Genomic DNA, 11,164 nt, shown 5'->3' with positions numbered 1-11,164 from the left:
ATTCCCTACTGCGATGGATGGAAGAGGAAGAGAGAGAGAGAGAGAGATATTAAAATTTTTCCGACGGAATTCCGTGTAAATCGGAATTCCGCGGAACTGACCCGGTATACCGTCGGAATGGAACGGTAACGGAATTTCTATATGTCGGAATGCGGAATTGTGCCGGAAACGGAAATCGGCTATTCCGACCATGCCTAGCCACACTAAGCTGCGCTGCTTGAGCAGTGTAGCTTAGTGAATTAATCCCTACTGATTTGTCTGTGAGCCAGATGTAGCCATCAAAAGAGCCACATCTGGCTCCCGAGCCATAGGTTCCCTACCCCTGTCCTATAGGCTAGCAACATGTGCTGTCGTCATGGATGGGGTAGAAGCCTAGGAGGGATAACTGTGCACTGGGCCAGATTTACCATTAGGTACTGTAGGCATGTGCCTACAGGCGCCTGATGATGGGAAGGCTCTTAATCCCCTCCCCCACAGCCTCCCGCCCTCCTTCCCTATGCAGAATCCTGAGCAGAGTGTAAATGAGAGGTTACTCACCATGCTCTCAGAATCCCCTGACCAGATCTCTCTTCAGTCAGGGGCACCACTAGCTACTTAATACAGAGGGTACTTCAATACTAAGGGGCACCTGTAGCGCATACATGCAAAAAGGGTGCCTGGAAAAAAGGGCGCAGGATATAGATGAAATTATACGTTTTTATGTAAAACAATATTTTTCGTTTCTATATTATAATCTAAGATCAAGTGCTAAATACTCTATGTTGAATTAACGGTAATGAAAACACAAAATACCGTCTATAAAAAAAAACAATATTTACACTTGTATTAAGCATAGTAATAAAGTTGTAGGTATTACAGATATTTTACTGCAACTATACCTAACCGTACTCTCACACAGAACCCTCCCTGTACCTATCCCTAACCACCACCCCTGGTGGTGCCTAACCCTAACCACTCCCCCTGGTGGTGCCTAACCCTAACCACTCCCCCTGGTGGTGCATAACCCTAACCACTCCCCCTGGTGGTGCCTAACCCTAACCACTCCCCTGGTGGTGCCTAACCCTAACCACTCCCCTGGTAGTGCCTAATCCTAACCACTCCCCTGGTAGTGCCTAACCCTAACCACTCCCCTGGTAGTGCCTAATCCTAACCACTCCCCTGGTAGTGCCTAACCCTAACCACTCCCCTGGTAGTGCCTAATCCTAACCACTTCCCTGGTAGTGCCTAAACCTAACCACTCCCCTGGTAGTGCCTAACTCTAACCACCCCCCTGGTGGTGCCTAACCCTAACCACCCCTGGTAGTGCCTAACACTAACCACTTCCCCTGGTGGTGCCTAACCCTAACCACTCCCCCTGGTGGTGCCTAACACTAACCACCCCCTGGTGGTGCCTAACACTAACCACTCCCCCTGGTGGTTCCTAACCCTAACCACTCCCCTGGTAGTGCCTAATCCTAACCACTCCCCTGGTAGTGCCTAACCCTAACCACTCCCCTGGTAGTGCCTAATCCTAACCACTCCCCTGGTAGTGCCTAACCCTAACCACTCCCCTGGTAGTGCCTAATCCTAACCACTTCCCTGGTAGTGCCTAAACCTAACCACTCCCCTGGTAGTGCCTAACCCTAACCACCCCCCTGGTGGTGCCTAACCATAACCACCCCCTGGTAGGGCCTAACACTAACCACTCCCCCTGGTGGTGACTAACCCTAACCACTCCCCCTGGTGGTGCCTAACACTAACCACCCCCTGGTGGTGCCTAACACTAACCACTCCCCCTAGTGTTTCCTAACCCTAACCACCCCGCTGGTGGGGCCTAACCCTTACCACCTCCCGGTAGTACCTAACACTAACCACTCCCCCTGGTGGTGCCTAACCCTAACCACCCCCCTGGTGGGGCCTAACACTAACCACTCCCCTGGTGGTGCCTAACACTGACCACTCCCCTGGTAGTGCCTAATCCTAACCACTCACCTGGTAGTGCCTAACACTGACCACTCCCCTGGTAGTGCCTAATCCTAACCACTCCCCTGGTAGTGCCTAACCCTAACCACTCCCCTGGTGGTCCCTAACCCTAACCACCCCCTGGTAGTGCCTAACACTAACCACTCCCCCTGGTGGTGCCTAACCCTAACCACTCCCCCTGGTGGTGCCTAACACTAACCACCCCCTGGTGGTGCCTAACACTAACCACTCCCTCTGGTGGTTCCTAACCCTAACCACCCCACTGGTGGGGCCTAACCCTAACCACCCCCTGGTAGTACCTAACACTAACCACTCCCCCTGGTGGTGCCTAACCCTCACCACCCCCTGGTTGGGCCTAACACTAACCACTCCCCCTGGTGGTGCCTAACCCTAACCAACCCCTGGTGGGGCGTAACACTAACCACTCCCCTGGTGGTGCCTAACCCTAACCACCCCCCTGGTGGGGCCTAACCCTAACCACCCCCCTGGTAGTGCCTAACACTGACCACTCCCTCTGGTGGTGCCTCACCGCTTGAGCATTGTCATTTATTGGCAAATAAAACAAAATGAACACACAGGGGTGTAATTACAAATCATGACCCCCCTACAGCAAAACATTGATGGGACCCCTCCATTACACTTTTCCTTGGCCACTTCTGGTGACCCTCAATGCCTGGGGGCCCATCTTTCAAAGGGCATAAAACAACTGTGGCCGTCATAAACTTCACACTTATAACAAGTGTAGCCACAAAAACACCTGACCTGGAGGACAGACCCCTTCATTGGAGGAAGGGAAGGATAGTAAATGGGGCCCCCTCCACAGTTCTGGGCCCCCAGTTGCTGCTAATTTGTAGTTACGCCCCTGTTATCACAGGTTCCTTCAATAGCTGATTGTTATACACAATATACATCTCAAACAATCTTAATGGACTTAACTACTACTACTGTACCAGTAAAGCCTATTCCTGCGCAGGGCAGTTTCTAGGCTAAATTGCTCCCAGGGCGAGGGTGTAAAAATTGTGCCCCCCCCCACCCCCATAGGCTTGAGAACATTATTTGCGAAGCCCATTATTTGGGGTACTTAGCCCCCCAATATAGGTAGCCAGGTATAGGTGCCCCCAGTATAGGTAGCCAGGTATAGGTGCCCCCAGTATAGGTAGCCAGGTATAGGTGCTTCCAGTATAGGTAGCCAGGTATAGATGGCTCCAGTATAGGTAGCCAGGTATCGGTGCTCCCAGTATAGGTAGCCAGGTATAGGTGCCCCCAGTATAGGTAGCCAGGTATAGGTGTCCCCAGTATAGGTAGCCAGGTATCGGTGCTCCCAGTATAGGTAGCCAGGTATAGGTGCTCCCAGTATAGGTAGCCAGGTATAGGTGCCTCCAGTATAGGTAGCCAGGCATAGGTGCTCCCAGTATAGGTAGCCAGGTATAGGTGCCCCCAGTATAGGTAGCCAGGTATTGGTGCTCCCAGTATAGGTAGCCAGGTATAGGTGCCCCCAGTATAGGTAGCCAGGTATAGGTGCCCCCAATATAGGTAGTCAGGTATAGGTGCCCCCAGTATAGGTAGCCAGGTATAGGTGCCCCCAGTATACATAGCCAATGGGTGCCTCCAGTATAGGTAGCCAAGTATAGGTGCCCCCAGTATAGGTAGCCAGGTATAGGTGCCCCCAGTATAGCTAGTTTGGAATAGGTGCCCCCAGTATAGGTAGCCAGGTATAGGTGCCCCCAGTATAGGTAGCCAGGTATAGGGGCCCCCAGTATAGGTAGCCAGGTATAGGTGCCCCCAGTATAGGTAGCCAGGTATAGGTGCCCCCAGTATAGGTAGCCAGGTATAGGTGCCCCCAGTATAGCTAGTTTGGTATAGGTGCCCCCAGTATAGGTAGCCAGGTATAGGTGCCCCCAGTATAGGTAGCCAGGTATAGGTGCCCCCAGTATAGGTAGCCAGGTATAGGTGCCCTCAGTATAGGTAGCCAGGTATAGGTGCCCCCAGTATAGGTAGCCAGGTATAGGTGCCCCCAGTATAGGTAGCCAGGTATAGGTGCCCCCAGTATACGTAGCCAATGGGTGCCTCCAGTATAGGTAGCCAGGTATAGATGCCCCCAGTATAGGTAGCTAGGTATAGGTGCCCACAGTATAGGTAGCCAGGCGTAGGTGCTCCCAGTATAGGTAGCCAGGTATAGGTGCCCCCAGTATAGGTAGCCAGGTATAGGTGCCCCAGTATAGGTAGCCAGCTATCGGTGCTCCCAGTATAGGTAGCCAGGTATAGGTGCTCCCAGTATAGGTAGCCAGGTATAGGTGCCCCCAATATAGGTAACCAGGTATAGGTGCCTCCAGTATAGGTAGCCAGGCATAGGTGCTCCCAGTATAGGTAGCCAGGTATAGGTGCCCCCAGTATAGGTAGCCAGGTATAGGTGTCCCCAGTATAGGTAGCCAGGTATAGGTGCCTCCAGTATAGGTAGCCAGGCGTAGGTGCCCCCAGTATAGGTAGCCAGGTATAGGTGCCCCAGTATAGGTAGCCAGGTATCGGTGCTCCCAGTATAGGTAGCCAGGTATAGGTGCCCCCAGTATAGGTAGCCAGGTATAGGTGCCCCCAGTATAGGTAGCCAGGTATAAGTGCCCCCAGTATAACTAGTTTGGTATAGGTGCCCCTAGTATAGGTAGCCAGGTATAGGTGCTCCCAGTATAGGTAGCCAGGTATAGGTGCCCCCAATATAGGTAACCAGGTATAGGTGCCTCCAGTATAGGTAGCCAGGCATAGGTGCTCCCAGTATAGGTAGCCAGGTATAGGTGCCCCCAGTATAGGTAGCCAGGTATAGGTGTCCCCAGTATAGGTAGCCAGGTATAGGTGCCTCCAGTATAGGTAGCCAGGCGTAGGTGCCCCCAGTATAGGTAGCCAGGTATAGGTGCCCCAGTATAGGTAGCCAGGTATCGGTGCTCCCAGTATAGGTAGCCAGGTATAGGTGCCCCCAGTATAGGTAGCCAGGTATAGGTGCCCTCAGTATAGGTAGCCAGGTATAAGTGCCCCCAGTATAACTAGTTTGGTATAGGTGCCCCTAGTATAGGTAGCCAGGTATAGGTGCCCCCAGTATAGGTAGCCAGGTATAGGTGCCAATAGTATACGTAGCCAATGGGTGCCTCCAGTATAGGTAGCCAGGTATAGGTGCCCCCACTATAGGTAGCCAGGTATAGGTGCCCCCAGTATAGGTAGCCAGGTATAGGTGCCCCCAGTATTGGTAGCCAGTTATAGTTACCCCCAGTATAGGTTAGCCAGGTATAGTTGCCTCAATATAGGTTAGGCAGGTATAGTTGCCCAGTATAGGCTAGCCAGGTATAGTTGCCCATTATAGGTTAGCCAGGTATAGTTGCCCCCAATATAGGTTAGCCAGGTATGGCTGCCCCAGCATAGGTTAGCCAGTCATAGCTGCCCCAGTATAGGTTAGCCAAGTATAGTTGCCCCAGTATAGGTTAGCCAGGTATAGTTGCCCTACTAGTATGGGTTAGCCAGGTATAGTTGCCCCCAATATAGGTTAGCCAGGTATAGTTTCCCCAGTATAGGTAAGCCAGGTGTAGTTGCCTCAATATTGGTTAGCCAGGCAACTATACCTGGCTAACCTATAGCTGTGTCCGAAGCCGGGCACCATGGGGAATACATTTCCTTTTCTTTATATTTATCCTGAGTGAGAATCCAGCCCACTTCTGCATGAAGAACGCAATCGCTACAAAATTGCTCCAAAAAATGCTGCAAAGTCGCAATTGCTTGAAAAAATCTCAATCACTCAAAAATTGATCCAAAAAAACCAGACTTCCTCTTTCTCAGCTTCGGTAATAAGGGACATTCTCCCAATGGTGTCAAAATTACAGTATTTATCGAGAGGGCAATGTTTTATATACAATTTAATTAACGAAGAATTAATTTTTGTATTAATTGAAAAACAGATTTCAATTCCAAAATATAGAAGCATGTCATTGAAATATAACTGACTAACGTACAGATGCTAAAAATATTTAAAACAATTTAAATAATACTATTTATAGCTATAACTAAAAATATGGGAATTATTTATTCATTTAAAAAAATAAAACATTTTCTTAAGAAAGGAAAAACAATGTATGAAATGATATTGCTAATAAATGACACCGTGACACGATTTCATAGTGACGTCAGGTTATGTAAGAGGAACATTTCTGAATGAAAATCAGGACAGGGTTTCTGGGTGACATCAGAGTAATATGTAAATTCTGCTGGCTGCGGGTGGCTTGGTTAATGTGTTACCGGCAGCTCCACATTCCAGACCAGGAAGCCTTATCGGTGTCTCTCTATGATTTATCAGCTCAGATTTTCCTTCTAGAGAACGAGAAGTCAGAGAGCTGCGGGCTGGGGAGACGGATGTCACACAGGAAACCCTTCCACCGTGACACCACAGAGTGTACCAGAGAGCAGCGGAAAGCCCACACTACAGGGTATATAATGGCCGGGTACCGAGCTACTCTACAACTCATCCAGCAATACTCACATCCCCAGCACAGAGCTACTCTACAACTCATCCATCTCCAGCAATACTCCCATCCCCAGCACAGAGCTACTCTACACCTCATCCATCCCCAGCACAGACCTACTCTACACCTCATCCATCCCCCGCACAGACCTGCTCTTAAACTCATCCATCCCCAGCAATACTCACATCTCCAGCGCAGACCTACTCTACCACCCATCCATCTCCAGCACAGAGCTACTCTACAACTCATCCGTCCCCAGCACAGACCTACTCTACACCTCATCCATCTCCAGCACAGACCTACTCTACAACTCATCCATCTCCAGCAATACTCACATCCCCAGCACAGACCTACTCTACACCTCATCCATCCCCAGCACAGACCTACTCTACAACTCATCCATCACCAGCACAGACCTATTCTACAACTCATCCATCTCCAGCACAGACCTACTCTACAACTCATCCATCCTCAGCACAGAGCAGCACTATGGACAGCAAGAGAGCAGCCACCATGGTGAGAAAAACCCTCAGTGTTCTTGTCCTGTCTTATGAGTGATTTATGTATAGTCTCCCATTTATGGGCCAATTTCCCAAACGATCGACCGTACGATTGATCAGGTACCGCTAATGGTGCTAATCAACCCCAAATGATCATTCTATAGATTGTTCTATTGATCATTTCAGCGATCCAAATTTTAGATCAATTCTATTAAAGAAAACTTGAAGCAAAAATAAACTTATGAGATAATGAATTGTATGTGTAGCACAGCTAAGACATAAAACATTAGTAGGAAAGAAGAGAGTCTCATAATGTTTTCCAGTACAGGAAGAGTAAAAAAAACTGCAGTTGTTATCTATGCAAAAGAGCTTCACTGAGCTCTCCGACGACTTAAGTCGCAGAGAGCTCTGTCTGCTGAAGCTTATCATCTCAAGTGTCTGTCACTTGTTTTTTTCTGCAGAGGAAAGTTCGAAAAGGATGTTAGCCTTCTCTGTGAAATCATTTAGAATGTTGAGTAGTGTGTAAACTGCAAATATTAGAGAATGATGCAATGTTATAAAAATGCTATATAACTGAAAATAAAAATATTGGTACTAATGTTCTATTAATTATCCGTATTACACAACCAATTCATTATATCATAATTTTTTTTTTTTGCTTCAGTGTCACCTTAACCAAACACTTTTAAAATCGCTGTTGATTACAAAGTGTAGCTGAAAGGTCTCCCAGCCCTTAGAGACAATCTGATTTTAATACGATTTTGTGCAATCCAGAACTATAATGCCTATGTGTGAATATGTCCAGTTTCCATCTAATGCAATCTATACAATGTCCTTCCTGCCTTCAGATCCATGTCACCGTGTTGATGCTGCTGATGGGAGATTGCCTTGCCATGGATCTGAGTCATCTGAAGACAGGTGGTGGATGTCCGCCTGTTACAAAGTTCCCCTCATCGGTGAAAGTCAGTCTGAACCTGAGCGGACAGGGAGGCCAGGCTATGAGCGGGGATGTGAGGAAACGCTCCATATCTCCATGGGAATACAGGTAACGTGACACCGCTGTCCCCTTCCATGTAATAAAATGCAACCATGCTAATGGGGGTGTGGGGATGGACTCAAAGGATCAGCCACTGTGATTTAAGGGCCTGGGAAAGGGGGGGAGAAGGAAGGGGGAGGAGGCAACTACTAACCTTCCCTTTCTCTGATACTCCAGATCAGGTGTTTTTGTGATTACGGGTGTGAAGCGGGAGCTTGTGGCCTAGTGGGTGTCAAGGGCCCACTTACCACCCTCTTTGACCTGTCTCCACTTCAGCTTACTCCAAGGGGGCCCTAAATCTACTACTTTGCCTAGGGCATCTTAATCCATCTGTGGTGTCACGATTATGATGGCCACACTTGTTTTATGGCCCTTGTAAGATGGGCCTCCAGGCTGTGAAGGACACCAAGGGGAGGCAAGGGAAGGGTTGTGTGCCTTAAAGGACTTACGAGGCCAAGTCCATCAAAAAAAATAAAAAAAAGTTAGCTACCTTGCTCAGCTTGTAAGGCACGGAGGACGCCGTCCGCGCCCTCCGTGCCGTTCCGCCTGGTCCCCGCTGCTGCACAGCCCCCCGAACGGTCCCTGACCGCGCGGCCCGGGTCGGGCGGGGAGCCCTTACCAAGATGGCCGGCGGAGCTGGCCGCGGCTGCGCAGTCCGCATAGCCGCCAGTGCGGCTGCGCAGCTCTAAGGCCAACCCCCCCGATCCACGCAACAGTAGCGTGGATCGGGGGGTTGGCCTTAGAGCTGCGCAGCCGCACCCGCGGCTATGCGGACTGCGCAGCCGCGGCCAGCTCCGCCGGCCATCTTGGTACAGGCTGGGGAGCCCGACCCGGGCCGCGCGGTCGGGGACCGTTCGGGGGGCTGTGCAGCGGCGGGGACCAGGCGGAACGGCACGGAGGGCGCGGACGGCGTCCTCCGTGCCTTACAAGCTGAGCAAGGTAGCTAACTTTTTTTTATTTTTTTTTTATGGACTTGGCCTCGTAAGTCCTTTAAGGGGGCACCATTAAAGTTTTTCCGGAGGCCCCCATGATTTGTAGTTACGCCCCTGGTTGGACTGTTTATAAAACTGCCTTATGAATTGTTTTATCAATACTTCCCGTACGTATTATGTGAGGACGTGCTCCATTTCTCTGTGGGAGTACAGGTGGGTAATTACTTTCTCTGACTAAGAAACATTCATATAAATAATGTTGGAAATATTTTAGGGAGCCAGTAAGGATCTCTGATAGACCACGGCAACCTCTTGCGATAGGGAGTGTCCAGAGGAGAGGGGCATGCCTGCTCCCTCAGACAGACGTCTCCTAAAACAGAATTTGACTTACTAATCTGTCCTGAATGGAAATACTGTATATTGCAGCAAATCTTCCAGTTTATATTGGATGTAATTGAAGCAGCTGATTGTAGAAAGATGTACATGACAATCAGAAACCTTTCACAGATACTGTGTTGGTTGGATTTTTTTTTTTACTTTCTTTTTTTTGTCTTATGACGTTATTTTAGCTTTATTCTCTGTGTGTTTTATAAGACATTTTGAGATTGACAGTATTTCTTTTCAAATTCTGAGCCAAGAAGTAGCAGCCGTGACTCATGATCCTTTCTTCTTGTCCACAGGAAGGATATCGATGACAGCAGGTTCCCCCCTATGATTCTGGAAGCCCAGTGCCTCCACACCGGCTGTTTGGATGCAGAGGGCAATGTGGACATCAGTCTGAACTCGGTCCCCATCAGGCAGGAGATCCTGGTCCTCCGTCGGGAGATGAAAGGCTGTGTTGCCTCCTTCAAGCTGGAGAAGAAGATGGTCACTGTGGGTTGTACCTGTGCCCGGCCCATGGCCTATGAGCAGCAATAGGCAGTCCACCAGCATCAACTACCCGGCATTACCTGACTTTGTGAATGAGCCTGAAGAAATGATGTTAACGTACCTCTGAAGTAGGGCAAAAAAGTCTGAATTAAGCCCAGGGTGGGCTAGATTATCTCCTCCTTAGCCTCCTGATGCTGCTAATTGTCTTCCCTAATGTCCCCCGTTTCAGGACCTCTTATCCCCACAGCCTCCCAAAAGTTTGGCCCGATGAGCAATTATAAACTGCGCATGTGCAAGTTCCAAACTGCACATTATTATTATTATTTAGTATTTATATAGCGCCGACATATTACGCAGCGCTGTACAGTGTATATATATATATATATATCTTGTCACTAACTGTCCCTCAAGGAGCTCACATTCTAATCCCTACCATTGCCATATGTCTATATCATGTAGTGTAAGTACTGTAGTCTAGGGCCAATTTTTTAGGGGGAGCCAATTAACTTATCCGTATGTTTTTGGAATGTGGGAGGAAACCAAAGTGCCCAGAGGAAACCCACGCAGACACAGAGAGAACATACAAACTCTTTGCAGATAGTGCCCTGGCTGGGATTCGAACCAGGGACTCAGCGCTGCAAGGCAAGAGAGCTAACCACTACGCCACCATGCTGCCCACATGCGCTGTGAATGACAGTCCTCACCTACAGGCACTTCCTTGCTGTGCACACAGGGTTCAGAACTCGCACATGCACAGATCTGAATCACTTGGGCACAGCCGCAGACACTTACTTCAAGCTATTCGACTGAGGGAGCCAGTTGGACATGAAGAGAACCAGGAAGGACCTCGAAGACAATGAGCAACAAGAATGGTATATAAGGATTAGGTAATCTATGCCATGCTTTAGGAGTACTTTAATTTTTCCCTTATTCTGAAAGCCCTAGAAAACTCAGAGTGTAAAACTGGCCATACACACATCGACTTTTCCCATCAATTCCTTTCAGATTCAGCCACTTCGGTCAGATCTGCTTGGAATCTAGTGCATAACTTGTCACATTTATCATCATTTATTAATTGGACCTCAATCAAGTTTGTACGGGAGCAGACTGGTGGTAGGCTGAGAGCCCAAAGTGTTGAGCAACCTTGCGCAGTGCCATGCCACGGGTTGTGCAATTCTCAGTAGATTTCACGCTTAAATGTATTGAAAATCGATGTGCGGTGTGTGCTAGGAATACTGTATATCAGAGAGGGTCCAATCATTTTGCCCCATTGGATGACAATCTATGCATGTATGACCACCTTAAAGGACAACTGAAGTGAGAAGATTGTGGAGGCTGCCATATGTATTTCCTTTTAAACCATACATG

The 11,164-nt window shown here is 48.8% G+C and overlaps 1 protein-coding gene across 1 annotated transcript; it reads left to right on the top strand.

Annotated features, from left to right (window-relative positions):
* The first annotated feature begins 7,851 nt into the window (after nt 1-7,851).
* Nucleotides 7,852-9,844, top strand: LOC137504642 (interleukin-17F-like). The gene is made up of 2 exons (XM_068233223.1): nt 7,852-8,003; nt 9,607-9,844. Exons 1-2 carry the CDS (start codon nt 7,852-7,854, stop codon nt 9,842-9,844), a joined length of 390 nt encoding a protein of 129 aa, XP_068089324.1.
* The last annotated feature ends 1,320 nt before the right edge of the window (nt 9,845-11,164 follow it).

Source organism: Hyperolius riggenbachi, chromosome 4 (assembly GCF_040937935.1).
Source record: "Hyperolius riggenbachi isolate aHypRig1 chromosome 4, aHypRig1.pri, whole genome shotgun sequence".
Taxonomy (NCBI): Eukaryota; Metazoa; Chordata; class Amphibia; order Anura; family Hyperoliidae; genus Hyperolius; species Hyperolius riggenbachi.
The sequence above is the reverse complement of the archived record's forward strand: the minus strand, read 5'-3'. Positions and strand labels throughout refer to the sequence as shown.

Coding starts and splice junctions, on each gene's coding strand:
- LOC137504642 (XM_068233223.1), top strand. CDS start 7,852: ATGGATCTGAGTCATCTGAAGACAGGTGGTGGATGTCCGCCTGTTACA. Junction 8,004..9,606: donor ATATCTCCATGGGAATACAG/GTAACGTGACAC, acceptor TCTTGTCCACAG/GAAGGATATCGATGACAGCA.